This window comes from Coffea eugenioides, chromosome 6 (assembly GCF_003713205.1).
Source record: "Coffea eugenioides isolate CCC68of chromosome 6, Ceug_1.0, whole genome shotgun sequence".
NCBI classification, from domain to species: Eukaryota; Viridiplantae; Streptophyta; class Magnoliopsida; order Gentianales; family Rubiaceae; genus Coffea; species Coffea eugenioides.
In genome coordinates this window covers 4,397,586-4,413,777 of record NC_040040.1, presented here as the reverse complement: position 1 = coordinate 4,413,777, position 16,192 = coordinate 4,397,586, and the positions used below count along the sequence as shown (strand labels likewise).

At 36.9% G+C, this 16,192-nt stretch overlaps 3 protein-coding genes across 4 annotated transcripts; 1 reads left to right on the top strand and 2 right to left on the bottom strand.

Annotated features, from left to right (window-relative positions):
* Window positions 1–1,378: 1,378 nt before the first annotated feature.
* On the bottom strand, window positions 1,379–3,778 carry LOC113775018 (probable small nuclear ribonucleoprotein G). Of its 2 annotated transcripts, none has more exons than XM_027319727.1 (5): window positions 3,760–3,778; window positions 3,579–3,623; window positions 3,434–3,456; window positions 1,795–1,916; window positions 1,379–1,686 (listed from the first exon to the last, which is right to left on the bottom strand). In XM_027319727.1, the coding sequence occupies exons 2-5, from the start codon at window positions 3,611–3,613 to the stop codon at window positions 1,624–1,626; spliced, it is 243 nt and encodes an 80-aa protein (XP_027175528.1). In that variant the 5' UTR covers window positions 3,614–3,623; window positions 3,760–3,778; the 3' UTR covers window positions 1,379–1,623. The 2 variants fall into 2 exon arrangements, with proteins under 2 accessions (XP_027175528.1, XP_027175527.1); XM_027319726.1 differs by lacking the exon at window positions 3,760–3,778 and adding an exon at window positions 3,721–3,739.
* Window positions 3,779–7,537: 3,759 nt separating this feature from the next.
* LOC113775017 (auxin-responsive protein SAUR50) lies at window positions 7,538–8,353 on the top strand. The gene has a single exon (XM_027319725.1). The coding sequence runs from the start codon at window positions 7,670–7,672 to the stop codon at window positions 8,156–8,158; it is 489 nt and encodes a 162-aa protein (XP_027175526.1). The 5' UTR covers window positions 7,538–7,669; the 3' UTR covers window positions 8,159–8,353.
* Window positions 8,354–10,028: 1,675 nt separating this feature from the next.
* Window positions 10,029–15,384, bottom strand: LOC113775011. Its single transcript, XM_027319717.1, has 3 exons — window positions 14,054–15,384; window positions 12,853–13,021; window positions 10,029–10,707 (listed from the first exon to the last, which is right to left on the bottom strand). Exons 1-3 carry the CDS (start codon window positions 14,870–14,872, stop codon window positions 10,244–10,246), a joined length of 1,452 nt encoding a protein of 483 aa, XP_027175518.1. The 5' UTR covers window positions 14,873–15,384; the 3' UTR covers window positions 10,029–10,243.
* Between the last annotated feature and the right edge of the window lie 808 nt (window positions 15,385–16,192).

Below are 16,192 nucleotides of genomic sequence, written 5' to 3'. Positions count from 1 at the left end.
CCCACTGTTTCAAATTTGAACTTAAAATTGCGGGATACTCACTTTGTCATCGGACATACGGATGTAAGAGTTGCTAGACTTGAAAACAAAGCAAAAATTATTCGAGTCAAGTGGTAACTTTACCAACACCTTGCATTCATTTATTTATTTTTTGGTCCCTTCCAAAGAGAAAGGTATTACTTGCCATGACAGACATCTGATTGGCACATCTAGTTGACATGCGTTCACTTCACCATTCATAGTTCAATATTAATAGTTCGTTGATAATTATAGATGATAGGATTGTATTTGACATATGCATTCGACATTTTCTACGTAATGGCATTTGTAATCCCCCTTTGAGATGGAAGTTGCAGAACCAAAATGTTTAAATTCGACTTGACAATTTCGGAGAACCCATACCGTGGGTGTGTGGCTGATGTGTTCTGAAGGATTCTTCTTTTGACGGTGGTACCGTGCTGCTTGTGAACTTAGGTGAACGATTCGTTTTTGTGTTTGATGGTGTATACTTTCGACTGATAAAATGCATTTCTATCTTTATCATAGATAGTTCAAACTTCATTATTGATTTTTTAAAATAGAAAAGCTGGAGCACCACTTTGAGCATCCAGTATCAGTGTGATTCTCAAACAAAATTCACTTCCGAAATGATGTTTATCAACCACCTTAGAGGTAATTCTGTTGCCCAGAAGGATTTTTTTTCCTTTTCCAACAAAAGTAACGCACTTGGAAACCAGGAAAACCTGCAAGGTCGAGAAGACTACGGCACGCCTGTAAAATCCAGCAAAAAGAGTTGCTCAAACATGTAATAATTCAAATCAGGTCCGCATCCAGAATCATACGCTTCCAATCCTGAGTGGAAACACCCGTTGGGCTTTCTTTGGTCGAATGATGAATAGGTCAGTTTCCAAGATTTTCAACTTTCATTTTGCCCTAGACACAAAGCTAAAAACAGAAGCTCGGATTTAATCCACTGTGACTAAACTATAGTGCAATCAGCATCAATAAATGAACAGAAATTCTACGGCTAAGACCATAACAGAGAGAGAAATGGCCACGGGAAGATCACAAAAGGCTTTGAAATGTAACGAGCGTGTTTGGATTGTAAATTATTTGAGATAATTTTGTGAAAAAATACTGTAACACTTTTTTGATATGATGTATGTGAGATAAAAAGATGATTGAAAAATATGTTGATGATGCAAGCAAGTCAGTGTGTGTAAATAATGTGTAATTTTTTACAAATAACAAAAAATGACTGACGAAGAGGAATCTCCATAATTCAACAGTTCAAGCACCAGAACAACTTTTCTAAGAAGAATATCGACTTGCTTTTTCTCCACCTGCTGACATCAAAGACCTCAATACTGGAAATATATAGTTTTAGACGGAAGAAATGCTTTCCAAGATAGACGTCGTCACAGCTAATCATATCAGGAGTCATAACTCACAACACAACAAACCAAGTAACCCAAGAATTTTACACCAAAAACTACATAATATGCCACAGGCCATTCCATTTGCTTAGTAAAGTATTAAAAAGTTACATGCTAGTATCACTTAACCTCCACAATAACATCGGATTGCATGATAAAATAAAACCACTGCCTGAGAAATATACAATCACTGTGCTCTGGCAACTGGTTCGAGTGCTTCAACAGTGACTACACTATTTCCTCTGACAACCTACAAGAAGACAACATGCAAAGAAGGATGAATAAGAAAAGCCACAAAGTAGGAGCACAAGCAATAATTGAAGCATAAATTTAAAAAAATCCAAGAAAATATACTTACAACCATCCCTATCTTAATCTTATCATTGCCATTCACTTCCACTGTGTCATCAACCACCAGGTTCATGAACTGATCAAAACCCCGAAGTGTTCCAACCACCATGCGGTTGGCATTCAACTTGACTGCAAAAAAGATTATCACAATAAATTTCACACCAAACTTTAAAACTTTCAAGTAGGATGGAAATATTGAACTACTCAAAAAATGAGAATTATAAAATTCTGGTTGAATCTTACTGAGGCAGTGTATATGGGGAAGGCCCCAAACACTTTATAGTTTGCACAGAAGTGACAAGCAAAGTTTGTACAGAACACAAATAGCTTGCACAACACTTGAAATCTTTTGCTAGAAATTTTTGTACTTGAAAAGTACCGCCAAACGCATTTGCAGGGCAACTAAATTAGGTTAGCACATCACAGAAACAAAGAAAAGTGGTAGACTCAATGATGATTCACTCAGAAATATCATAGCATAGATCCATTTTACCAAGCAGGTCAAATTGATGCAATAATACACCTACCCAAGGCATAATCCATAGACTTATTAGGTTTAAAATCTACAGGAAGAGCCTCCTCATGGCAGAATAAGTAGTTGTCTCCCTTCAAAACTTACTCAACTTGGATATTGCATGCTTGATTAAAGGACTGATACCAGATTTTACCCTCCTCACCAACTAGGAAAGTGAAAATCTACTCGTTGACTTCTCAATATTAAATGGGGCAATTCAGTGAAAAAATATGCATCTTCAGAAACTATGTGTGTCCTGAACTGCATCACGTTGCTGTCTTCAAATGTAAACCTACCAAAACATCTACCAAAGGATCTCAAAAAACGATTTCACTAGATGCCCTCACAAAAAATTTGAACCATTAAGTGAATAATAAGTTATTAAATCAAGTCCCATCTCATCAAGCCTCAATGTGAGACACAAGCTCCATACCTATCCCATATTACCGAAAATCGCACAATGGGTATCTGGTTGAATGTTCCAAAAGAAAACTCTTACACCAGATAAAACAGTTGTTCATCAATTTAAACGAACAACTGGATCATATTCCATTATCCTAGTATTGCAAGTCAAAGTCATTCAATACAAAAATAAAATTACTTAAAGCATTATAAGAAACGAACATGAATTAGCCAACTAATCTGTAGTCACACAACAAAAAGTTGCAAAGAGCAAATGTGTTATCGAAACAACTGATAGGCAGAAATTCAAAAAATCCGTTGGCCATTTGGTCAACTATTGAATTTAAAGTATTCCAGGAACTTCAACATATACATTCTACAGAAACCATATCAATCCATGTAATTTCACAACAGTTGATACTTATCATGTCAAAAATTATGCTTAAGCTTCAAGTTGACATCCAAGCTCAAAAGTTATCTTTGATCCTATTTTTTAAGGTCAAATTCGGGCATCATACTTGCGCTTTTTAGCCATTAACAGGAGGAACAACATAACTAAGAAAGTTATCATGTATTTTATAATAGTCCTCTAAGGTTCAGCGCAAAACTGGATGAATTCCTAAAAAACTTTAAGCTTATGATTTTTAACTTTCTAAATTTAGCGATATATGGCCCAGGACAAACAAATATACGAGGAAAAAAGAGCAAAACATCGTAGCTGAGAACATACTCTGGAGTTTTTTGTCCATGTACCTGCAATAGAAACAAACAGACAAGCAATTTAATTTAACGGCATAACGTATAAAATCAAAATTAATGCTTAAATTAAAAATCAAGATGAAAAGGAAAAGAGCATATGGAAGTAAGAGAAGTACTTCTTCAGATCCGGGGGTTGGCCCGATCGACTCATGGTGAAAACCCTACACACAGAGAGAGAGGGGGAGTGTGTGTGTGTGAGAGAGAGAGAGAAAGAGAGAGAGAGAAAGAGAGAGAGAGAGAGATAGACTCGCGAAGCACCGGTGAGGGACGACCAAATAGGGAAAGAGCGAGAAGCACCTCTAACAGGGGTTTACCAGTGGTCAAAACCCTACCGTATATGCTCTCGGAAATCGGAAGAGAGGGTGACCTCGGGTTTATGCGACCAACGATCCACCACCTACAGAAAATTAACCCATAGTTCATGGGCTGGATGGCTTCTTGATCTTGGATCTTTTAATATTAGAGATGGCCCAACAGATATTGTTCTCGAAACGGCTAACAACTGATGTGGCTTCCTAGACATAAAGTTTTGAAAAAGTACATACATTTATTCGTATTTCCATATTTTTTCCTCCTAGACTTTTAGGGATACATGATATCTAGTTACTGAGTGGTTACTACTTACTAGCGTTTTGACAACCAGACCGGCTGGTTTAATGGGTCGAATTGCAAACCGGTCATATCTCCAGTCCGGTTTAATAGTTAACCCAAAAAATTTAATTGAATGGATCAAATCCAATAAAAAATCTGTTGAATTAATAAAAATCAGAAAAATTAGATAGTTCAACCGGAGTTACTAACTTTTTTATTTTCTAGAATAAATATTTCAACGTTATTCACTTTATTTAATATTAAAATAATTAAACAAGATTCAAACTTTGAATCCGAGTTGAACCAACCGAATCAGAAACTTTTTTGATTCATTCTCCGATTTGGGTTTAGAAACATTGGTAGTTACTACTTTATCATGGCAACCGATGTTGTTTTCTTTTTTTTTTGTTTATTTTTTAGGAAAGTGGTGATCTAATCTCTCAAAAAATGTGTTTTCATCTTTTTTATTGCTTGGTTGTATGTTTTTTCTTTCGCTCCCAGTTTTATTGTGATTTTAGTAGCATCACAAATATTTGTAACTTTAAAACTGCCAGAGATATATAACATTCTCTCAATCTCTTCTTAGTTACTTTTGCTTCCCTTGGAATTTTAAAAATGCCCAAGAATTAGGAGGGTAAAAATCCCTAAAACATAGGATGACAATAGATTTTGGAAAACTAAAGGATAAAGAGTAGTAGGTAACTCTCAAAACGCATCTGTAACATCCCTATTTTTCTCTTATGAATTTAAGTTTTTATTTTCATTTGGATATGGTGCACTTAAATCACAAGCTAAAAATTGTCAACTCGTTGCATTTTAACCATGGACTGAGGATGACTTTACTGGCACTGTCAGGGGTCTCAATATAAACTAAACTTTGTAACGACTTGTTTGCCAAGTGGTTAACCAATGTTGACATCCCTCTTGCAAGTAGCGCAACTGGTTGGGTTTTGCTTTCGAAGTCAACCGAGTTCCTTTTCACGGTTTGACGCTCTTGTCATGGAATCGAGTCATGTTGAAACCTTCAATTCTGGTCGTATTGATATTTCCACAATGATGAGAAAAGTCTCCAAAACCAGGTCTCGTGAAGAAATTAGGAAAAATTTATTTGCACTCCTCTTTTTATTATTTGCACTTTTATTACATAATTTTTATTTGTTAGATATAAGATACAACAAATGATGATAGTGCCAATAATAAAATATGAAACGCAAATAATATTTTTCAAAAAAAAAATTCCAGGGCAGAATCAGATACCTCAATAAGCTTCGTATTGTCTGATCCTAAGGCGCAGCTCGCATAATCTACTGTTTCTATCAGGCAATGGTAGCTTCTGAGTTGTGGAACTGCCCTTTTTTTCTTCATTTTCCATGAACTTCCCCCTTAGGATAACCATGAAGAATCAGGAAAAGAACTCAATTAAAACAGCAGCCTCGCCATTTAGCTTGTTTTGAAGTTTATCCTGACGTAAAGAATGCCTAGTCCATATTAGTTTTATTTATCTTCCACTCCTTACCCTGTTTCGGTCAGTGCATGCAGGCAAGTTTTTTTTTTTTTGCGTAAAGACTAAAGGCAGGGAAAAGAATAAAAGATCCATCAAGTTCGAACTTGAGCAAAGCGGTCGGCACGTAGAGCCAAGGACTGCAGCTGGCAATGGATTCATATATAAGATCTCCCCAACTAAAACTCCCTACACAGTCGTCCGTGGATCGGGAACAATTTTGTATAATTTGATTTGTTGCCGCCACGGAGATTGCGTAATCCAATCGTTGATTGGAATTAGCCACGTCAATTGTTCATACAAAGTCAACCGATGCTTATCTACATCGAAGCCTATGTCAACCCTCCATTGTGCCAATCCCCTCTCGCCGTCAAGACTGAATTGCAGGCAATGCCGTCCAAGAATTCTACGTCTCTAGTTCTTCTCTTAAAAAGTTTGGTTAAAAGATTTTCTTATCGGGGTATTCGGTAAAGGATATCAGCTTCATTCCCGTCCACGTATCATGAATCAATGGGCCTCCACTCTTTCAAGTAGGTGATTTATCATCGAAGCAAGGGCACGTTTGGGGTTGACTAATTCTCATAGCACTTACATTACATGAGGCCGAAAGCCGGTAATGTACAGCAGAAGCTGCAGAGTATTTTAATTGCTCCCTACCTTCTGATTTATTTTTAGATATGTGTTTGCTTGTTACCCACCGTTTGATTTAGCCCTTGGCCGAACGCATCTTTCTTTCGCTCTAAAAACAGGAGATAAGAGAGGCGGGTGATGGGATTCTCTTTGTTGAATTTAGACGAAATTCCTTAACCATCAAATCATTTTTTCCGTTTTGAAACGCTGCGCAGGATGTGCGACAAGTATGGCTTATGGTCCTCGACTGAATTATGGAATGGTTATAACTAATCGTGTATCACGTATTCTATGTGTTTCCGAATTCGATTCAGAAACACTAAGAAATTGAGGAAGGCCTGTAGTTTAGAAGGTTTGGTTGCAATTGACGCTCTTGATATTTTAGTCTGTTTATTCAACCACAGATTTAAAAATAATTGGCAAAAGGAAAGGATTATTAATAAAAAATGCAATCAAATGAAAATAGCTAGGTTTAGGTTTGTGCTCAAAGGCAACGTGGCATCCCCTCATTTTTTTTTTTTGGAATAAAAAAATCATCATTTTATTAAATCTATAGTAATGGTAGAAATTACATTAGCTATACACATATACAAATAGATCTGGAGAACAAACACTTTGATACCGTAGATCTAGAAAATCAATAGAATATTACATCAAAACTCCAAAAAAAAAATCAAAAGATAAAATGCTTATAACCCCAAAAATATCATTCCAATTATACTGCTTGCTTCGTTCTAAATCTACTAATGAACTGATTCAAACCCAAATGTTAAGGTGAGATCTCACCATGCATGTCTAAGAAATTTCAGATCTAACAACCAAATTCGAAAAAACTTAGATCTAATACAATAAATAGACTAACTACAAAAACTCTTGCTAGAAATACTTAAGAGAAGGTGAAACTCTTATTAGAAATCTCTAAACAAGAAGAAATTCTCACTAAAAAATCTATGGGACAGTAATTGTAACTGCAGATGGATAATTGTTTGGTTACTTTCTGGCCTTTGAATGCATTAAAGTAGTTGCAACTGCGAATCGATATGGAGCATCAATTATTGGGCAAAACACCACTAATGAACATTTGGTGCATCATCTTCATCTCAACACTCCTAACCCCGTTAAAAATATTTATTCAATTCAAAAGCGAAAAATTAAACCAATTGACAAGTGGTACGGCCCCATTTTTTTCGAAAAAAAAAAAACATTGGTATGGCCCATTTTAGGGTATCAAATCGGCGGAATATTAAGGTCCCGCAAGGACGAGTGAAGGTACCCGCAAGGACGATTCCAAAAGGAATGACAAAAGCAAGCCACCCACAATCATAGACTCTAATTGATTCTATACCCTTTTTTAGCAGTCCAAAGACTCATGAACACCCTCACCGTGAGTTGTGAGTTTGAGTTGGGGAGGCATTTGTATTGGCCCCGATAACGAAGTCGCACCTTATTTACATAAACCTTTTTCACCCACCACCCCTTTCTACAATGCAAGCTTCTCCTCAAGAAAATTCTCTTCCTTTAGCATCAATCTCACTGTCCAACCGTTCTTCTTCCTTCAACCCTAATACACTTTCTAAGTTCAAAGGCATGATGTGGGGAAAGAAGATTGGATCGGTGAAGAAATTAGCCAGAAGGGCCAAGTCAATCAAGAAAGTTCAGCGTGAGCCATCACAACAAGAGCATTTGCTTATGGGCAATTGTGAAGCTGAAGAATCATCACCTTCGACAACACCAACAGGAACATTTGCTTTGTATGTAGGAGAAGCCCGACAAAGATTCGTGGTACCAACCGGCCACCTCTCTCACCCTCTTTTTAAGATGTTGTTAGAGAAAGCATATGATGAATTTGGTTTCGATCAGAGAAATGGTCTGGTGGTACCATGCAGCGTCACTGCATTCCAAGGGGTGTTAAGTGCCGTCGAATGCTGCAACGGCAAGTTTGATTTTGGAGATTTGGTGCAGGAGTTCATATAACTATGGTAGACCTAGTTCTAGAATTGATGTAGGTTGGGGCCTTTAGCTTGAAAATACCGCAGTTTTCTCTTTCCTTCCACTAGTGAAGTGATTAAGCTAATCGACTTATCGAGGTAAATTTGGGAACAGATGTAGGAGAGCATTGTAATTATCCATTTTCTAAGTTCTACGAATTTGACCATGTTTGTAATTCTATTCGAGTTGAGGTGCGAAATAATTTGTTTGGATATTAAATTTTTTCAAATAATATTTCACTAGTATTATAAATATATTTTTTAATTTATTTTTTTAATATTTTCAATCATCTTTTTTATCTCACATGCATCACATAAAAAAAATATTACATTAATTACTTCAAATAATACTCTATCCAAACAAATCTGTTATTCTTCGCCGAGATGGCTACTTGTCTGGCTTGATCCGCGTTGGGTGGATAATTGAGCAGTGTTGATTCAGTTTTCCAATTACCTGCCGGCCGGCCCATTAGTTAGAAACTTCAAAATTGCTGTTCCGATGGAGTGGCAGTTGGGGTATTTAATCTTCCTTTTTGGCTCTTTAAGTGATTAGCGTGTGAACGTGAGAGGATTAAGTTTAGGACTCTCTACTATGGATTGAAAGCAAAGTGGTTGGTCCCGTTCCAATTGCTGAAAATCTATGCGTTTTGTCTCGTAATGAACGTTTCCTATGTGCCAAAAGCCAAGAGGACCCATTCGCCCCGCCAGTTGCCAGAATGATTAGTCCGGAGCTTGGTCTTAGTGAGTATAATGACAGTGATATTATTATTTCGTTGTTGTTGTTTCCGAAAACAAGAGCAATTAATTTCCTTCAGATGGGATGGTACTTGTTGGTGCGTACATGATCAAATGAAGTGATTAAATCATCGTTTAGTGGAGGACACGTTTCGCTATCCTGGTGTTTGTTTCGTTTCTTTTGCCGGACATTTTATTCTACCAATAAAAGCCATTTGAAAAAAAATCAGAGATAGAAAGAGAGAGAGATTCTAAAATCTTGTGTTTGGATTGCATTTTTCCATGATTTTTCATGAAAAAATTACTGTAGCGATTTGATGTATGTGAGAAAAAAAAGTAATACGGAAATGTGATCACGGAAAACGACGTAATTTTTCGACAGAAAATGATAATCCAAACAGGGTATAGGGATGTGCGCTTGTGACTTTGGTATAATTAAAAATCTAGCAGATTTAATATTTATGGACCAAATCATTAAACCGAGTTTATTGACAAAATGATGAAAATTTTGTGGACCTATTTTAGGAAAAAAGAATCAGAAAAAATAGAAGCATGTTGACCCACTTATGACATCAGCTACTCGTGTGCTGATCATCACAAAGTGGCCAAATTTCTTTATCCTATTAAAAAGAAAGCGTAATCATTCCGTCTGCTTGTCCTGAAAAAATTTAAAAAAGAAATATGCGGACACATCTTACTTATAATAAGATTAGGAGCTCACGGGTTGAATTCTATAAATTCAAATTGATTTATATAATTTTTATCACATTTAGTGTAATATTGTAGTGAATTGGTATATAACTGTCAATTTAATTGTATCAGTTGATAGATTTAAATTTACTTTTATTAACTTATATGAATTTACATGAAAAATTATAGTAAAAGTTACTCCATAGAATCGATTCGAATCGGACAAAAATCAACCTTGTGAAAGCTTGCTCAAATCGGAGATGTGACAGCATCTACTCCTCCGCAGTCTCTCTTTCCAATTTCCACATTCCCTCGTGCCTCCAATTTTCACCCATATCAATGCCTTACCTATTGGGTTCAACGTATAATTATAGCAGCGTGTGCTGGTTTTATCTACCATGACAAAGCTTCAATAACCAACAAAAAAGAAAAAAGGAGAAAGACGAAGAAGTGAATCAACCAAAGCAAAAACAGAGGTGGTTGTAATTCAAAATTTAGTGATAATTCCAGTCGGCTAAAACTTGAGACATAACCTCAATGCTTATTCCAAAGAACAAGTTTGTGCAATGAAATCTGTCTCCACATTCGACAAGCCCATTGCGAGACAAACATGAATTACTAATCAGCTTCTGTAGTCACTAGCTGGTTAGCTGGTGTCTATGCCGTTGCTTGCCTCCACAAGAATCCTTCTCATTTCGCCGATCAGCTCATGCATTTGATCCCTGGAGTGCAAAGGCGATGGATACACACATGCACAGTCCAGTTGTCCGTCTCTTATGGTATCAAATAATGCAATTGAAGGGCCTACCCCGTGAGACGAGGCGCAACCGACGTAGTCTTCCAATCCAACCCTTTGGTGGAGCTGGTTAGAATGATCGATGACAGGGTCCTCAAAAACGGATATCAGGGCAGTTCTCAAGGATGAAGATGGAGTCAAACCCGGGTTTTCTATGGCCTTGCACATTAGAAAGTTGACGTCGGGCATGTCTGAGAAGTGCTTATTGTTGTTTTTAGCATTGTTATAGGATGCGTGGGTTCTCTCCGCCAGCTCCCACAAATTCTCTCCGCCCTCAATGTCGTGCGAGTTTAAGATGGCAGAATGATAAAACCCTGCAACCGTCATGTAGCCCGCGGCCGGTCAAGTACAAACCATGAAAATATGCTAGAGGCAGCTCTGTTTGGATTGTAAATTATTTGAGATATTTTTACTGTAACACTTTTTGTGATGTGATGTATGTGAGATAAAAAGGTAATTGGGAATGTAAAAAGGTGTGTTGAAAATTGTAATGATTATGTAAGCAAATAAATTTTGACAAATAATCCTCAATCCAAACAAACCCACATACTAACAAGCTTGCCACTGAAACAAGTGGTGGAATTGATTGTACCAAAGTTTGGCATATGTATATACAAGGTTACCGATTCAAGTTTAACATTTCGGTAATCATTTTAGACAATTTTGCTAGGATCTGTTGCAGATAATAATATACCATGGCAACGACCCCAAACTCTAACCAAGATTGTGTACTGATTAGCAATGGCAGACCCAGGAAGGAAGGTTTAAAGGGGGAAAAACATAGAATCGACAAGCATAAGAATGTGGAGAAAGAAATTCAATTTTTAAAAAAAAAAAGAAAAAGAAAAAAGAATTTGAGGGGGCAAAGCTAATTTTTTTAAGAATCTGCTTATAAAAAGTAATGTTGGGATGTATTTAAAAAAAAAAGGATCATTTCAGAAACCTCCCCTGAAATTTCTAATAATTTCAGATATCTCCCCTTACGTTTTAAAAATTACACATACCTCCCCTAAAATATAGGTTTGGATTTTACCTTGATGATGTAAGACCAAAAAAAGTATATGAACGCCCAAAATTACCCTCATCTAATTTTCAAAATATGAATAATCATTAAAAAATTTTAAAAATCAAGAATACACTTGTATACTACAAAATTATGAGTTTTATTACTTAGTTAATGTCCTTAGCTTTCCATCGTATGATTTTCTATATCCATCCAAAATTTCAAACTCATCACGTATTCTTTTTCCGAACAAACTCTTTATTTTAGATGCCAAAATCCACCATCATAATTCTTACCTTTATAATTTTTACCCATTTATAGGTTTCTTCCATATATTGCCTACCAAACCGTCAGTTACAAAACACACAATTCTTACATTTTTCCCACTCAAACAGCCAAGATTCTTCCTTTTTTGAGTGATAGAAGGTTATAATTTAATGGCCATGGATGAAACAGTTTCGTTACAATATGCGGCTTAGTCAAGAAGAATTGTTTTTCTTTTTTTGTTATCTTTTTTATCAATAGCCTGTCTTTGAAAAAATTATGAAGGTTATTATAGTCAATGTCTATCATCAAGGGTGGTAAGTATAATATTGAAAATCTCAAGGGAGCTCAATGAAATTTTTAGAAACCTCAGGGGAGGTTTCTAAAATTATCCCTTATCTGTAACATTTTTGTTGTACTACTTTTCAAAATATCTTCTTACTACTAATTTAAAGGACTTCGACGTGTGATAGAAGGGTTACTCAAGTATTAAATTTAAACCCGTGAGCGTGCAGGTCATTTCCTATTATAGCACATTAAAAACAAGCAGGTCATTGCTATACACAACGCCAATTTGCTGTACGTGCACGACCGGTATTTGCCCATTTGGTACCACTTGCCAGGCTATACAAAATGTCACTATTGCAGATTGGTAAAGAGAAAGAGGTTTTATGACAAGAAAGAAAAAAGTCACTGGCCATTTGGTCCAGTGGTCATCACCATTAAAGGTATTAAAGGTGATGCTGGAGGTCAGAGGTTTAATCCCTGCCTCCCACAAATTTGCCACAATTTTGTGGCGGTCTTAATTGACCTTCATCGATGGAGTCTGTACTCACATCGAACCCCCTCCCCTTCCCCTTAGACTAGGCTAGATTAGGTTATAGGACATCTATCGTTGCGACAAAAAAAAAAAAAAAATGACAAGAAAGAAAAAAAAAAGAATAATATTGCCAGGAGGAAGAGATTTTATAAGGGAAGGAAAAAAAGAAAAAGAAATAAAGAACGATGTGGCCTAACCATCCCGATTTAGTAAGCGAAGAACGGTCCCCCCAAAGGGAGAATTTGAAAAGAGAAAAGCAAAACTAGAACAAATTGCCTTTTTCACCTGGATGTGGTGGAAATTTTGGCACCCAAAGGAAAAAAAAAAAAAAAAGGAGAGAAAGGAAAAAGCAACAGTAAGAAGAAAACTAACCGTGATCGTTGTTTTCGAGTACTGGATCCAGAAGCGAACGACAGTCAATAAGTGTGACCACTGCGTACTTTTCCCAGTGATCGTCTGGAAAGCATTTTGCGGAATGGGCAGCAATTAGGGCAGCAGCCGCCAACAGCCCGCACAATTTTATGTTCCTAGCTTGGCATCCCTGCAAGGTTAGGCCCTTATTTTGTTTCACGTCAAGAGTGGTAGCTTCCCTACTCCCTAGTACTCAAAATCCACTAGTCCAAACCATCATAGACTCCTGTTGTTTGGTGAATAATGAACCCATTTACTTAAAAGTTTGACCGCAGCTTTAATTTTACTTACAAAATTCCATATGACATTAGTTCAAAAACTATCCAAATAAACAACTTTTAGCGTTTTTGAAGCTTTAGGATGGCTTGAAAAGCGCGACAATAAACGTGTATCAACAACTATCAAACCACAAACTACTGAAAATTAAAAGGAATTCGGGTTTCGCTTGAAAAAACCAAGTTAAACGTGATCAATTAAAAAAAATATTTGCATAATTTTATATGTTCGGCCAAGAATTTTTTTTTTTTTGTTTTTGTTTTTCTTTTTCTTGGGGCGGGTTGGGGGGCAATGGTTGATGGGGGACCTGTGGTAACTGTTCTCCCTCGTCCGCGACACTAATAAGGTATTCTTCTTCTTCTTCTTCTGTTTTTTTGGGCCAAATAAGATATTCTTCTTTGAAGGTGAAAATCGCTTCTCTGACACCTAATCGTCTACCGCGAGTAGCTATACTTGTACCAAAATTTATTGCGAAATCCAATGCCAGTTTGGCAGCCAGTCAGTTTGGTCCGGCAAATTGCAAGGCGCAAAGGTAATTGGTAATCCACTCAAATGGTGTTCCTACAACTTATTTGCTTGTTTTCATTCAAACAAAAGACGGATTTATTTATGCCAATATATACAAGATTAATTTCAGCTTTTTGGGATGCATCAGTTCTAATATATTTTCCTAGAAATGCTTGTCTAATTCCTTGTGAATAATGAATGCTTCACAATGAGCGAAGAAGGAATCTCTCTAGTTTCTATCCAAGCATAGTGACCAAAAAAAGAGAGGAAAAAAAAAAGGGATGTAGCGAATTCAGCAATTTAAGAATATTCCCTGTAGCATAAAAATTTGGGAAAATTTAGGATGGATGGAAAATAAACTGTGGTTTGAGTGACTTACAGAAATGAGTTTTTGAGTGACATCCGCATTGATTTGCAACCTTATGACCTGTGAAGATCTGGGCAAGCCAGTGTCCTGGAATGTTAAATTTGACAGCCTGAATGAATTCAACGAGTATCCAAGCATGTCCACTCCCCGGGCCCAAAATGGCTTATTACCCTTCCCACTCGGCACGTAGTCTTCGATCCCCAATCTAACCTCCAATAATTCCTCGTCAATTTCCTTTTGCGTCCCTTCCCCATTGTCCGCAGACATCAGCTTCAGCAACTCCCTCAGCAGTGACACCGCGGTGGTACGGTCGCATACCGACGTGTGAAGCCGGAGGGCCACGACCCACTTGTCATCGCTCAAAGTGTACACGCTGGCAAAGAATAGATCCACATCATCAGCTTCTGATGAAGGGTCGGGATTTGGCCAGACGATTCGATTTAGCTCGTGCTCGAGGATCAGGCGGAAGTCTGAGGTGGAGATAGTGCTACTGTTTGAACGAGTGAGGCCTCGGAGAATCTCAGACGTCGATGCAAGATCGAACGGTTGGATTTGGAGCTGAGGAGTTGAGGGGATGATGTAGGAGTAAGTGGTGGAAGTGGAGTCGTAGTGGAGTTTTGATTTGAGGATGGGATGGGTGTTTTGGAGGTTGCGGAGGGTAGTTTGGAGAAATGGGACATCTGGGGCTTTTGAGAGGAGTAGAGCCAAAACCGTGATGCCGGTGCCGCCTGGAACGGCTTTGCACCAACTTTGCTCCGTGCCGCCGGCCGGGCGGCTCTTGGGTTCAAGTACTCGTGGCATTGGGCTGCTAAGGCTCTCCTGCTCAGACATTGATGCTTCTGTTATGAGTAGAAATTCAAGACTCTTTCAGCAGCAGCAGCACACTAGTACTATATATCTGTTAAAGAGCGAGGGATGATGCTTTGGTGTAAAAAGAAACCTCGAAGCTGTGTCACACTCGAGTCGAGTCTCGACAAAGGATAAAAGATTTCTCAACTACCTCACAAGATAGATTAAATGGATAACTCGCAGGATAAACCAAGGTCTTGCAGAAATTAGCCTCTAGCCATCGCAAGGATAAGACAAATCAGTGCCCTGATCTTCTCCGTGATTTATCATTATCACCTGTAAAAGAGCGATCAATTGATGATGTAAAGGAAGCAAACCAGAGAGGATCAGAGGAGAATATTCAGGTGAGGTTCTCACGTTTATCTTGGTATTCTGGGGGCTCCTAATGGCCTTATGTGTTGCAACTAGCAAATTTTGGAGACAATTAATTGATTAAAATGGGAATTAGTCTTGTTTCTTCTGTAAATTTGACCGCTATCTCGATCAGTAACAGATGTGTGGCGCAATTTTGCAGTAAGAGTGTGCAGTGATAGTGTCAAAAATATATAAGGATTTAGCTAATGAATGCTCCGGAGACTTCCTTAAGCAGTTTCAAGTGTTTTTTTTTTTTTTTTGTGAGGGTAAAATTAATTGTGAAAAAGTATGCAAATATAGGAAAGCGATAGATTATGTATATTCACGTGATAAGTTAAGTGGAAAAGTCTGAAGTAACGAGCGTTATGATAACGAAACTGTTTTTACCTGATATAACAGGTAAAAACACTTTTAGCGACCATTTGATTACCTGTTATACTGGTCATCTAAATAAAATAGTACCTAAAAATATGGTTAGTAAGTTTTACATTAAAAATAGTAAGTTAACTCAAGAAATTAGTAACTTTTATGTCTCAAAAAGTAAATTTGAAGAAATATGGAACTTACTTTTTTTTTGAAGTAGATAACTACTCTATATCTAAAACTTACTTTTTGGAGAGTAAGTTTAGTTCAAATAATAGTAAGTTTTTATAGACTAATAATAAATATTGTTGATAGAATAGTAAATTTGGGTTAATCATCAAAACTTACTAGTTTATGGCATAAATTTACTATTTTACTTAAAGAAACTTATATGGAACAAGTATTAGGAAGTTTATTTGAAATAATGCTAAGATTTTTTATTAATAATTGAAACTTAGTATTATAGTTAGTAATTACTCGTAATGTAAATGTATGATACACAATTGTACGTATCATTTATAAATGTTATATGTTTTAAGCATTTTAAATAAACTATGAAAACTTTTTTTTTGCATATGACCTTAT